At 41.0% G+C, this 21,509-nt stretch overlaps 1 protein-coding gene across 1 annotated transcript in view; it reads right to left on the bottom strand.

The window, feature by feature from the left end:
- Positions 1-10,581: 10,581 nt before the first annotated feature.
- Positions 10,582-21,509, bottom strand: part of ERCC6L2 (ERCC excision repair 6 like 2) — an 85,504-nt gene continuing 74,576 nt past the window's right edge. Inside the window, exon 18 of the mRNA XM_069776242.1 lies at positions 10,582-17,827. Within this exon, the coding sequence (XP_069632343.1) occupies positions 17,810-17,827 (18 nt within the window). The 3' untranslated portion in view covers positions 10,582-17,809. The remainder of the gene's footprint in view (positions 17,828-21,509) is intronic.

Here is a 21,509-nt window from a genome sequence, read left to right as displayed (position 1 = left end):
GTTGGAGAAATCACTGATTACTTTGTCTGTGTTTCTTGGTTCTACCAGCACTCTGTGTAAAGCCTTTGTGGAGAGCACTCACTGTCTGTGGTCACCCAGCCCTGGTGCTACTGTACTGGCACTTACGGAGAGCAAGGTGATGGCAACATAGGGCAGATCTTTACTGACACAACTCTCTATGCTTATGCACCGAATACCTTTTACTTCTGTGGACTTTGGAGCAAGCTCAGAGGCTCTTGGTGCACTGAAGAAGCAAGGTTTTCATTGTGCAAGCTCCTTGCCCCACCCTGGTTAAATGTCTGTGCAGTCTGGAAGGAGACTGCCTGGGTCCATGGGTACTCTGTTGTCTGGGAATGCGAGTTTTTTGTATGGCACTTTCACACAAGGGCTTACCCAAACCTCCATATTTAAAACCAAGATGCAATTCTTCTCGTGCTGGTGAGAGTGAGTCCTGAGTTGCACATACCACAGCCAAGTGCATAAAAGACTTTTTACTCCATAAGCATTTAAGTGCTCATTTAAAATTCTTCCCCTCCCTCTCAGAAGTGGTAAGAATTTGCTCTTCTTAAGCTTGAACATTCAATATTTGCGGACAGCAAACACCAAAGGTTCACAGACATTCAGAATTAAATTCAGTTGGAATCTGACAAAACAGCAACAAAGGACAATACCTCAGTTAGTTTCACAGATCTGATTCTTACAGAGATTATAAAGACCCAAATATACAAATTCAGAATTAAGACAAGTCTGTGCATCAACATGTATGAGAAGATTAAATAATGCTTCTTTAGAAATGCATTCATCACTCCTGAGGGTACAAATTGCTGTTTTCCTAGACACTTAAACACACATTACATACAGCTACCGTAGCTGAACAATCAGGGGCCAGAGAAGAAAGCAGAAAAAAAGAGAAGAGAGAGGAACAATGACAGCCAGGGTTTTAAAAAAAAAAACCAAACCATAATTTTCTACTACTTTTAAATGGATTTGAAGGTGTAGGTAATCACTATTCCCATCATTGATCAAAATTAGGATTAACAGGAAGCTATACTGAAAAAGAAACTCTCTAGGACCACCATATCTGGAAAACTAAAGAACTCTCTGGTGGTCAGTAGACCATGATTAAGTAGTCATAGCTCTTATGAAGTTATTGATAACGTCCATAGAATTTTATCACAGGCTTCCTGTGATTTGAATTTCAGAAATTTACAATTCTCAAGACCAGGAGCTGAGCATCGGTTTTGTGAGCCACCTCCCCATGGCAGCTGGTGGGAAGAAAACTGCCCACTGAGATGAGACTGCAATACTCCTGGGTAGCCCTGTCTGCAACAACCTGGAAACTTTGATCACTCTTTGGCCTATCAGCTAGTCAAACAAAAAAATTGTATAGAGGGGAGAGGAAGAAATTTGTCATCTGCACATTGAACAGTGTTCAGACACATCAGTAGGGTCCTAGTCCGTGTGTCAGCGTGGCAGGGTGTAAACACTGGAAAGTCCTTACGCATATGAAGAAACTTCCACACCTTCTTAGTCCCAAGGAAGCTAAAGGAACCACTTCGGAGTTTAAAGTATGCATGGAAGTCCCTTGTCAACCAGTGAGAGTGGAATTTCTAGGATGAAACCCTGCCACTGAGCCTTCATCACAGAAGCAAATACTGGAGGTTCATATTCATGTTGATTTTCTTTTCTTTTTTTTTTTTAAAGTCATATACTGTTTCTGACTCTTCAGTGTCACATTTTAAATCTTGGTCATATTCAGTCTTACAAGATGTAGTTTTTCATCTGGAGATGTATTTTACATGCCCTTATGTTGTACTTAGTGTTTGAAGGCAAGCTAATACTAACGCCTTTGAACACTTACTCTCCCTCCAAATGAAAGACAGTGAAAGTGCAAGTTCTAAATGGTCCCAAATTTGGAACCAGACCTCACTTCTGTAGCTGAACACCATCTGTGCATCAGTTGTGTGCTGAATAGAAATAGCAAAACCACACAAAGATTACCCTAAAAGCCTTGTATTTCCTCATGCTCTCCAGGTTACCTGTCTGTGGCTCCAACCTTCCGATCTTCCTGATTGAAGACTTTATTCAAAACCTGCTCTGAGGCTGATGGAAATCCTTCTGTTGTTCTACCAATGATTTCAGCAGGTGCTGGATCACACATAAAGACTGGGAAGAACAGAGACTTTATCCTTTTTTAAAAAATGTAATTATGCAGAGACTGCATAATTGTTATCAAATCAGTTGGCTCACTGATGCATTTTCAGGTATTTTAAAGCTTGCTTTTATCTTTTTAGAGTTGCTGATGCATGATCTTACCCACATCTTCAGGATATTTGGAACCTCTTTCTTAAAGCCTCAAACAGCTAAATTGCTGAACCAAGTTTTTTTTGTGACTAGTGTCTGGACTCCCTAACTAAAGCTTGAAAACTGTCGTGCAGCCATAAGCCTCAAAGAAAGAAAAATAAAAAGAATGTGACTTCTACAATTATATATTTTTTAACAGTTGATTTAAGGTAGTTTCACAAATTTTTGAGGTTTGATCCATTATCACTTAATTTTTGGAACTGGCAAGAACTGTAATTTCATCTCTAAACTTCTGTTGTCTAGTCCGCAGCAGTACTAGTAATAAGTGTTCCCTAACTACTCACTGTAAACATCATGCTTAATGTCTTTTCTGCTAATATCAAGCACCTGCATCTCTTCTTCACATCTTCTCAAGGCGGCTTTCAAACTGCACACTGAATGCTGACCTCCCAGCTCTGTCATGTAAGCAGTAGAAGCTATAGGTATTAAGCACATGTGAAAAGGTGCTGTATTGATAGACATGCGATTCAGAGTATGGTGTTAATCAATGCAGGCAACACTTGCAAAAGGAGAAGAAAAAAAACAGATGAGGAAATATAATGATTTGCAGTAGCTGCCTGACCATAAGCCATTTTGTACTGCAAGTCTGTCATGAAGAATGTTATCACAAGACTCCGCGTGCCACCATCTCCCAGCATCATACGTGGAATGTAAAGGTTAGGAGCAGCGGATAGTGGAGGGTTACAGATGTACTAAATTGGGTTTATTAAACTGTCACAGACTATTTATACAGGATGCTCAGGGGAAAACAAAATCTAGTATCTAATGTCACAATGGATGCACCGCTTGCACAGCAGAAATTGGCCAATTCAGGTAATACTCCTATTTATCAGTCATATATCATAGCCATTTCAGCATTTCCTGGCAACATAAAGGGCTCTGTTCTCATCTCCCTTGTAAAAATTCGCCACAGAAGTAGATGCAGAAACAGCATGTGTCTTTTCTGCTCAGCCAGTAATAGATCACATATGGGAAGACAAACTGCTTTTGGTTTTGTGACTTTCATTAAAATAATGTGATGCTCAAAAAAGGCATTCCTGAAGGCCATTTGATAAACAGCAAGCATTCTAGGCTATTGCCTTGCCAGTGAGATTTAAAGTCTACCAATCTTCTTTGGGAGACTCAGTGTAATTTTTGCTTCCATCTGCATGGCTACTGGAAAGGGCATCTGTTTAACATCCCATGCAGAACATTACCTTTAAAAGAAAATGACCTGTCTACAGCTACATTTCAGTGTCAGTACAGATACGAGGCCAGCTCCTAACGTACAATCTCAGCTACGTTGCCAGGTGGCCCAGTGTCCCTTGCATGAACACATTCCCATGTTTAAAGGGATTTTTCTTTTTCATAATGATGCAAGCAGTACATTAACAGAGCATCTGCCTATGCTGAGGGCTGAGTTTAGGACAGTCTCACAGAGACAAATACAGCAGGAAACTCTGTCAGTAAGTACATTAACATAGGAGGATTGGTTGAGTCTGTAATGAAGAGGCAGCACACCTGGTCTGTGAGACTTTACACACTGTCGTAACAGGTAAGTTAAGAGCCTCTGGAGCAAAAACAAGGCAGCCCAACCTTTCCACACTCTTGAACTGGTTAGGAAGATTTCAGGGCTGTGGATATAAAATGCATATGGAACAGAGGAAGGGGGCAAGGGAACTGGGAACAAGAGATTAACTAATTAGAAAAATATCAGAAGCAAAGACTCACATGTGAATATTATTTTTGGAAAAAAAGATTTTGTTAAAGAATTTTTTTTTTATAAATGGAAAATGCTTCAAGTTCAAGCCATGCTTAAAAGCATAACCATATGGGACAAGAGAGCAACAGCTGCACTCGAATATTTTCTTAAGAGATGAACATTCATACTCACTCTGTGCAATATCAAAATAACATTTCTGTATATCAGCTTAGTTCACAAGTGTTTTTGAAAGGGAGTCATTGTTTGTCCTTTCCAAAGCCATTTTTAGCTGGAGCCATTATTGCTCACTCTTCCCTGGTGAGGTACAGTATGCTGGGTCCTCATAAGTGGAGTAAAATATCCCTTTTCTGGCAGTAATGAGGGCATTGGCCACTCAGTATTGCCTGAAGACGAAGAAAGTGAGCAATGTGTTCTGCCCACATTATTTTAATATTTATCCATCCTTGAAATAAACATTCAAGTATAACGTTAAAAATAAAATGTTCAAGATCTTGCTCATAAATACTTTATTTATGGCTTTGAAAATATAAGTTGGAATGTCAAACTGAAATATGTCCTGCACTTATCATCATAAATTACAGCAGCACCATAAATTTACTGGACATTTTACAAATACAGATATTTCCCCTGTCCCAAAGAATTTAAATGTAAATCAGGCATGACAAACAGAAGGCATGGCAGAGGACAATAGTTCAAGACAGGAATGATGAGAAAAGAGTAAACATTGTCTGAAGTGATGGGTTTAAAGGAGTGAGAAGATGAGGTAAAGGTCTTCTTTTACATGCAGGAGAGTTTTAATTTTAAACGCATCTGTGTTCCCCAAAGAAGGAAAAAACACAGCTCTGGAGGTCGTCATTTACGTGCTTACTGATAAGTTCGCTTGCTGAGTTTTGAAGGTTTGGTTGGAACTTGTATATGTTTTGATTGTTAATAGATTATTATTCTAAGTATACTTACAGAAGGACACTGAATTTACATGTGACAGCTTTTGGCTTAGTAACAAAGTTAAAAACCTCAGCCAGAGGTGGCAGAGGGCTTTGTTTTGCTCTGTGTTCCCAACAGGGAGAGTCTGTGCCAAATGCAGAGAGGAGCCACAGCCGCAGTGCAGAGCTGACTTCACAGCAAGGGTGGACAGAGTCAGCAGCATCTGCGCAAAATTGGCTACGCGGGAACCTAGCTGGTGGCAGCCACCCAAAGCTAACTTGTTGCCATTTCTGGCTGACAGAAGCAGGGTTGATACCACTGGACAGTATGGGGGTACTGTGGGGTGGGACCTAGCAAAGGGGTGCTGGTAGACCTCAATGGATCTGCAGAGGGCTGCCACTTCTCTCGGTCCCTCTTCTACCAAGGAGGCAAGAATGGGGTTTTAGTGCAGTGGTGGATTAAATCTGTGGTGGGACTAAGTGATCTGGACCTCATAAAGCTGGGCAATAAATACTTAGAGCTCAAGGCTCAACAAACTGTGTGCAGTGCTTTGAAGCGGTCACTTCCCAAATATAAGCTAAAAGCACGGAGAGTTATCCAACCTTTCTCTGTTGGTCTTTTCGTCCCTCTGCAACGATACATGAATCTCCTTCCCTTAATAAAGGCTTGGGACGGGTAAAAAGCCAGAGCTATTCCTCTACACCACAGCAGGGGTGTTATAGCTAAGGTACCTCATGGGAGACATAGCCCAACTGCAGCAATTAAGTCAACGGCAGTTGCTTCGACACAGGAAACTACTGTGATTTGAGATACCCTCAGACACCTTAAACCCTTGTAAAGGACTTGTGGGAGCTCTGCAGCCATCTGGGATCACAGCTGCTGGTAAGGTGTGATACCCCATAGCACCTAAAATGACGTTGGACATCTATGTTTAAGCAACTGAATTTCTCCCATGATGTCAAACAAAAGCAAAACAGGGGTAAAGAAAAAAATACTGTAATATATGGAGCTGAAATGATAGTTTACTTCGGCCGTTGTTTCCTGGCTACCAGGAAGCAGTGACAAATCTAGATGAATTCTCAAGCTACAAAATACCCTGTTTATCTACCGGCAGCTGAAGTTGCTGAACCTTTTGAAGGGGCCTCTTGCGCCATCATACCCACCTCGGCTTTAGACAAAACCAGCCTCATTTTGTTGGTCTTCAGCAGTAAGTAGAGTAGTTGAGTGATGAAAGGAATATCAAGTTGCCAGAGGTGTACAGACCAGCCTGAGCCTTGGTGGTCTGACGTGTCTCAGAGAGGTGCTGGACAGACGTGGAGCGGGAGACCCGATAAGACGCTGTGTAAGGCGCTCTGGCAATAGATACATTTTGGCAGCAGAGAAATTGCTCACCTCTGCTGACTGAGTCTGACTGCATTTCATAGGCTGTCAACAAGGCCAAAGATCCCCCAACACTACTTGTTCTTCTTCCAAGGAGGACAGCTGTGCACTGCTGTCCGTATGTAGACTGGCTTGGGTGTGCTTGTAGTACAGGGGACACTCACCCCTCTTGACAGCAAGACATAGCCATTGCTACTGCTGACCTGATTAAATGTCCTAGTCTGAAATCTGCACGTAAAGGGCTCTGTTCAAATTGGTGGATACATATGAACTGCAGACTGTTTACTGCTACCAAGAAAGACATGTTGGACAATTTTTTGACACCTACAGATTTCAGTGATATCTTGTGACTTCCAGTGGGAGACCACAGCCATTTATAGCATATGCCCCTGTTAAAAATGACATTAAGTATGCAATTACCAGCGCAAACATGAGCTCCAGTTGCAGATCCAGGCTACCTTCTCTTTCCTGAAGAGACAGAATAAATTTACACCTGGTTGATGATATCGCTGTTGTCCTGAGTTATTATCTTGTTTAGATAGAGAGACTATGCTTAAGGCTGTTTTAATGGTTTATCCAGGTCTGTATCTTTTCTGTTTAGTTCTAACCAAAGGTTAGGACAGACACATTGATCTCTCATTACTGCCTGCTGGGAATGCAAATAGCCAATTTGCTAGAAGTCATGGGGCCGAAGCATCATCACCCCACAAATATGTCTTTGCACAAAATTATGGTTTTCATTTTCTTAATTGCTGGATCCAGCTGCTAGTTTTGAAAGAGATGCACCAAGGTGCCCCTGAGCAAATCAGGGACGAACCCTGCTTTACAGGAAATTCTTGTCATGGATTGTACAAAAAAATTTAAAAATGTATCAGGGATAATTAAATTGCTATTCTGGTTACAATAAATCAACTTTGCCTGTGAGAGTATTGGTGTTACCTACAACAAGTCTAATACTGGTTGTACCTAGGAACAAGCAGATCAGAAAAGGCCACTGCCCTCTGCTGAGGTGGAGTGATGAAGCAGATGTCTGATCAGGCAGCAGTGCTACAGAAACTGCCTAGAACTCAGCACTTCTTCGGTTTCCCAAACTGAAGAGAAGAAGGAAATTTCATATGAAAACTGCTAATATGCTAAATCCTGGTCTATGAACTTCAATACATGGGATTAGCACAACAGTGCTGGATGGCGCTACCAGGACAGCTCTTGACCTCCTACAGATGGTAGCAAAGGAACTGCTTCCATTAGGCCACAGCCGTAACGTGATAGGTGCTGATGTCCCCACTTAGACGAGTTAAAAACATCCAGTTTGTCAGTATGAGAAAGCTTTGTGGGAATGGGTTGGCTTCCACAAATTCATCTGGAAGTGGTTGGAATATGTAACTTACATTTCTCCATTTTGATTAAGCTTTAGTTGGTGAGATGGTAACAAATACCAAGTTTATATAACACTGCAATATAGAGAGAGACAATGTTAAATAGCTACACATTATGGACATTATCTATCACATAGGCTAATTTAATTTAATTTCCGAAGTTTTGTAGAACTAAAACACTAATACCAAAACAATTTTTTTTTCAGTACTACCACAGTAATCAAACCCTGTCAGACTTTTGTTTGATGGGAGCATGTTAGCATTTTGTCTGTTTTGGAATAAGCTCTGTTTCAAACCATTGGAATTTCCTTTAGAACAGAAGTCCCAATTCCCAACCATTTTTGTTCCCATTGTTCCTGCATCCCAGATCCCAGCACCCAAGGGCTAAACTTCTTTTTCAGTGCATGTCCCCGTTCCACCTCCCCATGCCCACAAGTCCTGCTGTGTAGAGTCTCACAGGCTCTCTTTTTGAGAAACAGACTCTGCAGACAGCACAGGCACACAGCCCACTCTTTGGAGAGCAATTGTATTGTGTTAGATTTCTGTGCCTAGGGCTCTTTGTAGCATAATCTCTCGCAGCACTAACGTTAACCATCTGGTACTGTTTACCCCAAGGTGAGGCCCTGTGGACTACATTACCCAGAATCCTTGTCAAGGGAGTTGATGAGTAGCTAACGAGTGAAGCATAAATCATGCTGAGTTACTGTGTTCCTCAAAGTCATGCTCTTTTTCTTGCATAAAGGCTACTGGTCAGATGTACACAATGGATAAGGGTGACAGCAGGTAAAAATGTAAACCAGAAACAGGATGCACTTAGATTGATCTCAATAACAAGTGAAAAATTCAGACCCAGACTTTCTGTTCAGATCCATGTCCCCAGCCATAATGTGAAAAACTTACTTTTGCTGTGTCCTGATAGAAATATCCAAAAAGTCACAATTGTTGTAAAATTCTAGTAAAAAAGCCCAAATTCTATAAACAAAACACCCAATGAGATTAACCAAAATTAATCCCACTAGGATAGTGGGAGGCAGTGGTTAAACACAGATGACTCTCCAGATGCTGTAGCAAGACACCCATAATGATTTCATCACAGGCACAGCTGGAGAGATGTCAAACTTCCTCCCTGCAACTGCAGCAGGTGACAGGGAATCTCTGGTTCTTCCCTAAGTAGCCACACCACTGACAACTTGGCATTTGCACCCTCTGCTACCAGCTCTTTCAGATCAGAGCACTGCTGCTTTCAATGTTGACAGCAGGCATTCAGTTTCAGAGATGGATCACTATAGTTTAAAAAAGCTTCCTTAAAGTTTATGATGGTGGAGATGACACAAAACATTTGGCTTTTGATGTGATGCAGTGTAAATGCTGTAATCATATTTACAAGACATGATTGATAACATGCTGCACATGAACTCCTTCCTTTAAACTTTCCCATAAAGCACATTCATTTGCCGTTTCCCAATCTCAACTACCAAAAGATCCAAGTGAAAAAAGAAAAATTAAATGGGTCCAAGCAGGGCAAATAGGTCCTGAATGACTGTTCAGGAGCAGGAGATGAAAGTTCAGCTCCGAATTTGAGTTTGCTGAATTATTATGCTCTTCCTTTAAAAGTCTGTGCAAATTGGGGGTTTGGGTTTTTTTGCTTGTTTCACTGAATGAACTAGACTCACACCACATGTAAGATTAACATGAGATCCCAATGAATGCTAAGTGCCACTGCAAAACTCTCCACTTGATCACCAGTACAATTAATCCTTTTTTTCAGCAGTGTGATCTCACTGATACAGAAAGTTACTCCTGACATCCACTGCTGTACAGGGACCTATGTGAGATGGTGTGCAGGAAGCTATGGACTTCTTGAGCTGCTTTGCTGCCTGATAATACTCTCCCCTTAGCTGCAAACTACAGTAAATCACCCTAAGTGACTGCTAGGTTAACATACCCAGCTCTGCCAGCAAGGAATCAAGGAGCACTCTGTTATCAGTCTGTCTCCGGTGATAATCTCTGACACAGGGCAATTGAAAACGGTGGCAGGGAGTAGCCCTGTTAGATACTGAAGACTTCCACTGCAGCCTTAGGCATTGCAGCCTGCATCTGGGGAGGGAACATTTTACAACTGAGTCAATCAGTTGTGGTCACTTACCTTGCCTGAAACTCTCCTTCAACACCCATACAGGCAAAGTTTGACTCCTGTAGAAGACCATGAATGTAATCAGCTCACACAATAGGAAAGGCATTAAGTTCTTGTAACTAGATTATGGTGAAACAATTAAACCAACAGTAAAAATGCAAATTTGTCACAGTGAAGGAAGAACATGGTAAATAACCCCAACTGCAATGGAAGATCTTAAAATACATTTGTGTTGCACTAGACTTTCATATGATTCTGAGATTAAGGATACCAAGTAGCATGTGTTAAAAATCTCCAGCTGCAAACAAATCAAATCCAATTTTTGTGTCATACAGAAATGTATTCTTTTGCTATAGCACGTTTGAATCTACAGCCAAGAATGTCTAAAATATGCCACAAACATTTGGGCAAATAGGAGATGAGGTTAAAGTTGAAGCAAAATCATCCTCCCAGAAGTCTGGCATGTGGTAAAGTCGTGCTGGAATCATTTAAGTTTCTCTCATGTAGTAGTGGAGACACTTCGAATGGCAGAAGGACATCCAGTCCTGCAGATGTTCAGATAACAAATGTTTTCAAGGCACTTTGAAGATGAAGCACATAAATAAAAGGTTTCATTATTAGATATTAGGAAGAGTAATAAAAATAAATACTGTTCATACTAAAGAACATCTGAAGGCTCTTTTATGAGACACAACATAGGGGTCTTTCCAAACTAGTGATTTATTTTTTCACGTTACTTCTTTTCATTAGCAGAGTTCAGAAATTAATTTGAAAATTTCTGTTTCATTCAATCCAGCAGTGTCAAACATTTTTGCCAAAGAAAGACACAACTACTAAGACAGCATAAAGAAGCTTGTAAAAAGCTACTAGACAGAGAAGTTCACTCAACCACTAGCAGCACTGATTGGATCCAGAGCCACAATAAAAATAGATAGACATTATATGCCCTTACCTTAAACCATCTCAAATACCACACAAAGGAAGGGGGGACAAAGGAGCAAAAGAGTGTACTGTAGAAAAAACAAAATGAAAGCCATACACCTAACATCTCAATTTTGAACAGTTGTGTAAAAACATCTGGAAGTTGCAAATCCTGAAGAACCCAGCAGTCCCCTGGTCTCCTGTTTCACCCAAGGACACCATATTTGGTCTCTATGAACTACAGAACAGGAACAAAAAGAAGCATAGCATGTCAAATCTAGAGATTTGTTGGCTTCATTACAAAATAATCAATTTTCTGTGTGATGAATGAGAAATGTCCTACAGATTTGGGCTGTGAGAGCAGTGTACTGCAAAATTCCTTTGTTATATAGATAGGCATTGGAAGGGGATCTTACAGCCTGAGGCTTAGATCCGTAAGCGTGATCTTTCAGCCATGTCCCTACAGTTTTGTAAACTTATACTGTATCTAGTCAACCTTTTGCTTTTCCAGTGATGATTATATGTAATGACAATTTTGATGAATATATCCTCAAGAAGGGAAATACCAGTAAGATCACAGAACTGCCTTTGAAGTAAGGAATATACTGAATGATAGCCATTAAAAATTTATGAGGTTTCCTTTACTGGTAGAAGAGAAAGCTCTGTGGTATTTGATAGACCTAAAGTGAGATGTACTGCCAATTTAAGTACCACTTACAAGAAAAGATGAGAAAGCAACTCATACTGTATTAGGAAAAGAATGTACAACCTTGTGCATAGTATGAGGCGATTTTTGTGAATGTTAATATTATCAGGGAAATCCTTTCATTCAAATAACAGACAGGACATCCTCACAAAGAAGAGCAGGGCAGGGACTAGCGAGGCAGGAACAAAGCAGATGCTAAATAATTGTCAACCAGCTAAGTAAATGACCACTTACAGAACTGAGAACCAGAGTAGGTAAGACAGGGCAATCCTACCGAATGCAAAGCTTTTGATTTTCCTTGTGATTCTGGAGGGAGGGAGGGTGGGTGTGTCTGTGAACAATTGTGTGTCTTATTTCTGATTTAGAGAGATTACATGATGTAGAAAACCCACAAGTAGCTTTCTAGTGAAAGAGAAGCCTAGGAATATAAGGAATATTTTAGGAACCTCCAATTAGGGTTAGGATTATAAAGGTCCTGAAAAGCAAAGCTATTAGGGACAGCAGTATTTTGCATGTGTGGCGCACACATGTAGAACTAAAAATACACAATGAAGTTGCAGATTCAATTCTTTAAAATTAAGAACACCAGAACTTCCCCCACCCATAAAATCTTCCTTGAGTTCACTTGCGTGTGTGCCTCAGGGTATGGTGAGGGCTTACAGACTGGGCTGCTAGTCATCAGCGTGTCCCATCCCCAATGTTCTGCATGTGCCTTCTGCATAATTCAGACACAACTTTGAAGACTGAAGTGTTAAGTTGCTTGCAGGTCTCTCTGTTTTCTTTCTTATTATAATACTTGTGTGCTTCACAGACTGCATTTATAACAAGTCTATGAAATGAGGAACTGGTATAAAAGATGGGAATTGAAGCACAAACAGATTAATGTCCAAGGGGCCCACCTCTTTTGGGTGCCTAAATTAAGGCTCTTAGGATTATTTTTTTTTCCAGACTTTTTGGCACTAGCAGGCACTTTACATTTTCCAGACACCACTTCCATTGACTTCCATGGCTCTTGTGAGTGCTCTGCAGTTCTGCAAGTGAGACCCCTGCAAACAGTGAGCAATTACCTGCTAAATTCTCAGCGATATGCTGCACATTAAATGTGTTAGAGAGAGAATTCAGTTGTCAGTGGCAGCATTTCACCAGCCAAGCTCTGCTTCATTCAGTAAATACCTTCCAGTTTCCACAACAATGAAGGCTAAAAAAAAAGATAACAAAGTCTTTCATTAAAGTGTCCTGTCCCTTGTGCTACTGCATTCAGTGTGCTGAATAGGCCCACTCAGATCGTTGCCAGAAAGAGTGTCCCATGCAAACTGAAAGTAGCAGTTTTCTCCTATTATTCCAATGAGTTTCTTCCCTTTCTTAAAGAATTTCTAAAATCTCACTGAGGAAAAAGAGTCCAGTCATGATCTCGGCAGCATATCGCCGAGAACTCCATATTGGAGTTCCCATTGGAAATCCTATTCAGCAATTTCAAACCTAAGCAAGGTAGTGGGATGGAGTCTGGAAAATATGGATCCCTGTATTCTTGTTTTCAGGGAAAAAAACATAAAATTAACTGGTTTATGGAAATCAGTTTTCTTGGTTTTGCCATTGTGTGCAGATGAGTAAGAATGGATGATGGAATCGCTCCCCTCAAATCTTGTGTTCTTGATACAGCAAAATAATATGGAAAAATTCGCTGGCTTTTGGATACTAAGAATTGCTAATTATAATGAACATCTGAAGGCTATTTATGCATATGTTGCTCTGGCCAGTCTTGAAAGTACAAAGCACAGTGAAAGCTGTTTAAAGTTCCTGTTCTGTAAGTACGCTTAATGCACTAATAGCAAATGAAATTCAATGGTTGTGAAAGAAGCTAATGGTCCCTTCTGGCTTTAAACTCCATGAATCTATAAAAAAGATATTAAAAAGTTACAGAAGCATTACTATCAATAAAATAAAATAAAATTTCCCCCTTAGTTGTATATGAGTACCTGGTTACCTCTTTCAAAAACTTTTGATTCAGCATCTTCCTAAGACCCTGATGTTGCTTGGAGTGTAAAAGACCCACGATTCACAGGAACAATCATCTGAAAAAACAAGTGAGCTACTCCAGCTTGTTTTCAACTAAAGAAGGCTACAAACAGTTGTTTCTGTATATGAGTCAAACTTTTTGCCATACCACACTACAGTTTAGCCAATGTGGGGTCATATTAAATCTCGCCCCATCACATCAGACTATGCCATAAAATGACTGTCTCCAGGTCCTTGTCACTATTGCTGCCTCCTGCTTCCACTGGCAAACAACCAACACTTGCAACTTGATTGATAGCTTGAAATGAATATTGTAACAGCTGGTGCCATAAACGACCACATTTCTCTGTCATTCTCATAAGACCTTTACATGTAGTCCTAGAGCAAGATTTAGAAATTGGTTATTTGCAATAGGAGAAAATAATTTCCTACCGAGCAGCCCTTAGTAGCTGCTAAGTTCCTCTGTCAACACAAGCACAGTGACATTTGCTGATGTGGAAGACTGAAATGCAAGGACAGGAAAGACCTTCCAGCACATGGTATGCCTCTAGTCCATGTGGGAAAACCTACCATGGGTTTCTTGGACTTTGTGAAGTTTTGATCCAACACTGACACACCTGAAACTGGAGCTCCACTTTTATTTGGGTAGGAATTATTTTCTTTTCCTCTTTCTTTCTAAGCCCTTGGGCACTCTGGCCCATATTCACTGACACTGCATGCCTGTTACAGCCTCCAAATTCAAGAGCATAATGAGTGATTCAGACCAAAGCTTGAGCGGGGGGAAGGCAGTGAGATTCAGCACCTAATTCAGGCTTCATAGAAAGCTGTCTGGATATTCTGTACTTCAGTAGATCAGATGAATATCCTTTTGCCACCCTCTGCCAAAGAACGCAGCACTCCTGCACTTCACGAGTTTTAGCCTCAGCTTTTTACAACTACATGTGAACCTTACTGTAATAACACCCAAGAGAAAGAGATGGATTTCCCCTGTTTAAATTGCTCATAGCATCAAGATTTTGTAAACAGTCATCCCTCTAGGTTGTGACAGTCTAGCTGTGAAGTTAGAGGAAGCATGGAGGATATACCAAGCTCTGTTTTAACTCCTGTTTAATAATATCGTGTTTATTGTTGCATCACGTAGCAGTTGCAGAATTGCTACAAGATTTTCAGCCAGTTCTGTGCTGTCACCTGCAACCTGATGAATCCAAAATACCCTGGCATTGTCTTCCTGAAAGGCTCACACTGACCTGCATATTTTTTGAATTTGTTCCAATTTCCAGCAGTTTCTTCAAGGTTTGTTCGAACAAATAAGCATTTGCATTTGAGGCTGTTTCCCACAACAAAAGGACTCAGTCCCTGAATGTGGTCTTTGTGCTTTCTCTTTGACCCCAGTTATTTGTTGCACAGACGACATGCCGCTGTTGCAGTTCCCTGGCATCTGCAGTTACTGTCGCCACTAATCCAGTAATTTCTAGTGCACATTTTAGGGCCATGCCAGCCAATCACTGCTTTTTGATTGCCTGCTTTTGCACACCACACAGTAACCAAGCCTGCAAAGCAACACTGAAACTCTGCAGCTCTACACAGCTCCATTAATTTTCTTAATTGAATCAAGCAGTCAGAATTTCCTTTGTTTCACTCGTTCTCCATTTGGAGACATATTTTTTTACTAATAATACATATGAATTACATAGATTCACCATGATCTTTGATAATTGTACTTAGTAAATACACAGCCTCATTAGATTAGCTTTTTACAGGCTATCTTGTCTGGCTTCTCAAGTGGGACACAGCAAGCATCAGCAGCCATTCAGATGATTTTAGAAAAGCTCCCATCAAATGTTTGTATGTCACTACACTATGCTTCAGTCTTTTGACCTGACAGCTTCCTGTATGTGCTGAAAAGTATATGCAAATTTTGATAAATAACTGAATTTGTGGTAGTTTGATGACATATCTGCAGAACAACAGCACAGAGAAGGAATGAGAGGAAATTTCTGCACAGGAGACAGGCATGCTGGAGTGCTGTGGGATCATTTGATTTTCCACACAAGACTGGAAGCCTAGCCCTCCTGAAGTCAAAATGTGTTTTGCTGTAGATTACAGCTACAGATCTTGATTATTACAGCATTTTGCTTCCTTCAGTGTTTTTCTAGAATAAGGCTCAACAGAAGCAAATCCCATGACAGATGCATATCCTACCACAGAGGCCTTACTTGACATTTTGCTGCACCCAGTAATATTTGCCATATGTGTTTAAATAGTACAAAGGACTTTGTGGGAGAAACTGGTCAACAAATATGTCAACTTAAATGTTAAAATAGCATTTGACATCAGGATGGTCTCTAGATGAGGCTCTTCCCTACACTGAAAGCTCCTGATAGTCATCTGAAAGAGAAAAGGAGAAGCTAATATAAGCATATTCTACAATTATCATATCATTAGGCACAGAGGAATTAAAAATTAGTTTGGGTTGGGTTCCAGCAAGCTGACCTCACTCCAAGTAGAAAACTGCCAATAGGGTGGTAATGGAGATATCCTGAGGAGACATTTCAATTGGGAGAGAACTGGCCATCAGGAATGGAGGCAAAGGGCCAGAATGAAGCTGAGGACCTGGGGGACATATGCTGTCGGTGTTGGATAAAGGGTACAGATGACTTTGGAACAATAACTCAGGCCTTCACATAGATGTACCAAGATGCCTGCCATGCTCTGAAGTTACAGAAAGGTACACTTTAAGCATTAAGAATATATTAATATTGAACAAAGCCACAATATTTCCTGAAAGCAGTTACTGCTTACAGACCATGATCTATCCTCTGCAGAAAATTGTCAACCTTTCTGTTCAGTGTTTTTCTCAGATTTAATACATGTATCCTGAAAAATACCCCCACCCACAGGGTCTGGGAATGAAGTAGAGAATACAGCAAACCCTTGCAGTGAGTAGAGAAGCAGAAAGCAGAAAAAGCCAAGGAAGATGTGCTGTCTTTCGGGGATTTCAAAACCATGATTTCTTTTTGGCATGAGGTAGTTATGCTTTTCAGTGAACATGAGAAGATTCAGGAGAAGAATTCTCAGCATTTAGGAGCCTTTAAATTATGGATAAATGTTATACATAGAATGCTGTATTCTCTTTTCCGCATTTCTCTCTCTCACTCACCCTTCTGGCACTTCTTCCTCAGAGCTTCTCACTTCAGTGGTTGAGAGACATTTATTGCCAGGATCTTCTACCCCTATTTATTTGAGCAGAAGAAACATACCTTACCTCTACTGCCCAGAGAGAAGGAAATCATGCAAGTGAAAAAAAGTGTTTCCAAAGAGCTACAAAACCTCACTACTTAAAGGCCTTGCAAAATAGAAAAGAACTACCTGGCAAGAAAATCGAAGAGCAGGCAGTAATGCTTAAAATCCCTAGGTTACTGCTTCAGCCTGTGTATAAATTATCCCTCTAGAGGCCAGCAGAGTATCAAAAAACAGTTACCATGAACTAGACCATAAAACCACTGTAGACCCACCTCTTACCCAAATTATTAACACTTTAAACTTCTTCCAGCTGTCCAAAGGCTGCCTTTTGCATTAAGGCTGAACTGTCCTGCAATTACAGTAGGAACACAGGAAGCATGCCATAGTATTACCTTTATCATGGATCTAAATTCCTTACATGGGGTCATGGATGTTAGTAGAGAGTGCTCACCAAAACAGATACATTGCCTTCATTCATACAGGGAAGATCTGCTCATTTAAAGAGTGTGTTTGACATTAGTGCCTACTTAGGAGAAACACTGTGTATTGTGGTCAGAGTCAGGAATGGGACTCTGCCATATGCTGGCATGGATTTGCTGTCTCTGAACTTTGTGTCTTACCATCTGTAAAATAGATACTGTAATACTTACAATGCACAGCTGACCTGGCAGAAACACCTCCTGCCCCACAGAAGTGATGGAAACATTAATTATTGTAATCAGTTACATGGAAAAGCTTCAATAAAAAGTGCAATGGGAACGCAAAGCAATGAGACATTTGGCAAATGAAACAGGTATATGCATGCCTTAGTATTTTTCTTCTAACGAGTGCACTAATCTAATGCTTTCACTTTGGGCAGGTCTTACTCTAAGGCTTGTTCCTGCAGCCCTCACACAGCCACATTCCCACAGAAGTTTGCTTGAGGAAGGCCTTGAGATTCAGCTTTGTGTGTTTTGTCTTGGTGCCAGGAAATATTATCCTTTTAATTAGCAGGTCCATTTCTTTGATAAGTGTTTAAGTGGCTTCACTGCAATTTCATCTCTTCAGTTGTCATCCAGCACCTGGGAGGTAAGAAAAAAGGAAGCAAGCGCTGAATTTTTCCATCAGTTCTACAGAGGCATATTTCTGAGACACTGTACTTGTGTGGGTGGGCGGATGGATGGATAGACAGATGGAAAAGGGAGTTTCCTTTATGGGATTCCAATAATTGGTATGTGGTTTACATTCCATTCATCTGAAAGACTCTTATTTTAATCAGAAACAGGCCTGGGCTACTAAACTACCTCTAGTGTTCAAAACATGCCCCTGCTTTCAGCTGGTGACTTTTCTCACATGCATCTTTTCTTTGACACCCACAGCCCCAAAGAATAATGTGGTCATTTACCACCAAAAACTCAGCGTCAGGTCCTATAATAGGAGTTGGTTTAGAGCACTCTTCCAGGCAGAGGTTTTCTGATTGCTAGCTTCACAAGCAGAAGCACTTTAGAGTGTGGTATTTGAAGTTGGCACTGATTTCTCGAAGAGGGTTTTGGTTTTGGTGTCTTTTTCCTAGGCTCATCCAACTCTGGAAAAGCCTTGTCTGGACAGTGTTGTGGAGGTCTGGCAGCACAGCTTGGTCTTAGTAGCAAGACGCTAGTACAGACAACTGCTGAGAAAAGCCCCATATTCGGCAGCTGGACTTGCTGCTGTGCATTAAGCACAAATGAATGAGGGGCTAACACCTTGTCCAGAACTAGTCAGACTAAATAAATACCACCACAAGACAAATTTCAGCTTTGGAGCTGGTGAAAATGTAGAGAACTTCAACATCAACTGCTGCCATCCAAGAGCAGGGGAAACATACAATGACTTTTATAGTGCGTTGTTATGCTGTTATTCAGAACTCTCTCTGGACCATTTGTGATATGCCTGTAGTACACCTTAAAAATTTCTTCAAATCCCACCCTTCCCCATGAGCTAAGTTGTTCCGCTGTCCAGAGCTGTTTAGCCTTAACTTTTAATTATGCATGCCCCAACACATTTATCTGTTCTGGGCCTATGTTGACTAACCTGTCTAGATTGTAACTGCACACACTTTGGAGATTTCCGTACCATCCATCCCTGACCACACAAAGTGCTTCATGTCACAACCCCCTCCAGTGCTCACCCTTTGGCAGGTCTGTCAACCAGCCCAGCGGGAGATCTGCTGCACGATGCTACACAATCTAAGAAAGGAAGAACAGTTTTGCAGCTCAGGTCTATGGCAGCCTGAGTCCATCACAGACTTTTTGCATGCAGCGTTTAACTGCCTTGTGCCTCAGTTTCCCCATGGGGAGAGGGTAACTAGGACAGATGCAGATCCAACATCAAAGGGAAGGCTAAACTCGCCCCCTCCTTCCCACATGGAAGATGTGGTGGGGGAGGTCTGTGGCACTGGGCTGTGGACACAGACAAGAACTGCACAGCGTCACCAGTTCTTTCTGGCTCTGTGCATCCTGCAAAGACAACATGCAACATGGCTTTGGCAATTCATCAGTCTTTGGCCTGCACTAGGCAAGTAAGAATTGATAATGTCATGAAGGAAGCAAAACCATCAAATGCCTCTTCCTTCTCCCTTGTGATTCAACAGCCTCTTGGCAACATTCATTTTTCCTCTGTTTATTCAGAACGTGAGACCCTTGGGACCTAATTTAACATTGGCACTGGCAGGTGAGAAGTATTTGAAGTTGTGTTTTGGGTTGCAGAGACCTTGGCAAAATTTTCCATCTACAACCTGATGATTTCCTCTCTCATGCCACTGTGAAGCAGGAACCTCTCTCCTTGGGCAAACACCTTTAGCCCTGCACTCTGCTAGACCTCTGAGAGGTGTGGGTCCGTCCTGTGTTACCCAGGGCAAGACCATTGCTGCATACCTGTCACACGATGCCTTAACCAAATTATGTTGCCGTGCTTTGCCCTGCCTGAGCTTTCACAGATCCTGATCTCTCAGGCTCCAAGATTTCTGTCTAAGATTCACTTCGAAAGAGCTTCTTCCATCTTGATTTAGCTCAGAGCAGCAACAAAGTTAGTCCTGCAAAAACGGGTTGGACAATTGGGGTGTTGGCTACGTTGTTAATTTGGTGTAAATCTATCAAGATCGGTGATATTCTGATCACTGAACACTGGATTGAAAACCTCATTTGGAGTATTCAACCCTGTTCTGGCCAAATAATTTCCAATTAGGTGAATAGTAACATTTTGTAAGGCTCCCTGGCGCTGTCCTGTCATTTGGGTTTCACCCACAGTTGCTGGTTTCGTTCATTAGCATCCTGACTGCATTCTGAAATTTTTTTGTTGGTGGTGGTTTTGGTTTTTGCTTTTGTTTTTTTGTTTTTGGGGTTTTTTTTTCTGCTGTGAAATAAACCGTAATTTATTTTGGATGCTAAGATTTAGCACAGAGCTAGCATTTGCTACAATAATGCTTTGCTGCTGAACACCCATGATTTTCCAGGTTAGAACTGTTTACTTATGGTGGACACCAACACAGCTTGATATAAGGACTCTTTGGATTCATCTTTTTGGGGGTGATGATAATGAGTTTGCACCACATTTGTTTAAAGGAAGGTGAAATGCTGAATAAACTATGACCAGCACACCGCACAGGACTCCTAGAAGCACAGTCAGTTCATTTAATCATTCACCGGTGTTCTCTCTGGACTGATCAGACAGCACCTTCACACACCAAGAGCTATAATCCAGCCTTTAATGTTAATTAAGGTGTGATTGCTTAAACTTGTGTTTTTTTCCCCTTCTCTTCCTTTGGCTGGCCACAACTGTTCCAGTGTTGCTGAAAGTTATTCTGTTTAAGTATTAAAAAATGCTTAGCTAAATAGGTTAGCTTATTTGCTTTTGCTGATAGTAGCAGTCCACCCACAGAGCCCTTTCAAATCTCTTCAGTGTTTTGGAAACTGGATAAGGGACTTATTCAGTGACGTGCAAGTTTTGCCTGAGCCAGGAATGAAGCGTGCATTTCATGAAATGAGAAATAACCTCAGACCACACACAGAGTGTAATTTCTGAACTCCGGCTCGGGCTCTCTTCCACTTGTCCCTGTGCACACATACACACACTTCTGCTAAAAAACAAGATGATGACTGACATCCCTAAATCCTTTAAGCATTCTTCTACAGCTAAGAGCAGAAGGAGGTTTTCAGAGCTTAGGTGGCTCATTATCAGCAACAAGCTGATGAAAAAATGGTTTACTACAGTATGTGCATACCATGCTAAAGAGAAATAGCAAAAAGCCTATGCCATCTAAACACAGCTTTCGAGAGGAGAAACTGCTGATGCAAACATATTAAAGCTATTTTTATTGCACAAGGAGATGAGGAAAAGCCCTCCCCACAATTTTCCTAAAGAATAATGTTGATTCTGTGATTCCTTGTTCAGTTAAGCTAAAATCACCGAGTGTTTCAGATGTTATTTTCCATTATAATCCAGAGAAGTAAACCAGACAGATAAGTCTATTGCATATAAAAAACTCACATCCTTTCCTCACCCAAGCATAGGAACTATGTTGTATGGCTTTGAGAAAAAACTACACACAGAATAGGCAAAGGGCAAACTTTTCCACAGCTGTTACTCCATTGCTTCAGTATCACCTCCAGAGCTTAATTCTCCACAGCCTTGCAGCGAGCCGGTGCACTTAAACACTGAGACATTGGCTAAGCTCCTGCTCAGGTCTCCTTAAATATTTCCTTTATGCTGGTCTAAAAGAAGTAGCTT

This window comes from Haliaeetus albicilla, chromosome Z, assembly GCF_947461875.1.
Source record: "Haliaeetus albicilla chromosome Z, bHalAlb1.1, whole genome shotgun sequence".
Lineage (NCBI taxonomy): Eukaryota > Metazoa > Chordata > Aves > Accipitriformes > Accipitridae > Haliaeetus > Haliaeetus albicilla.
This window is presented reverse-complemented; position numbering and strand designations above follow the sequence as displayed.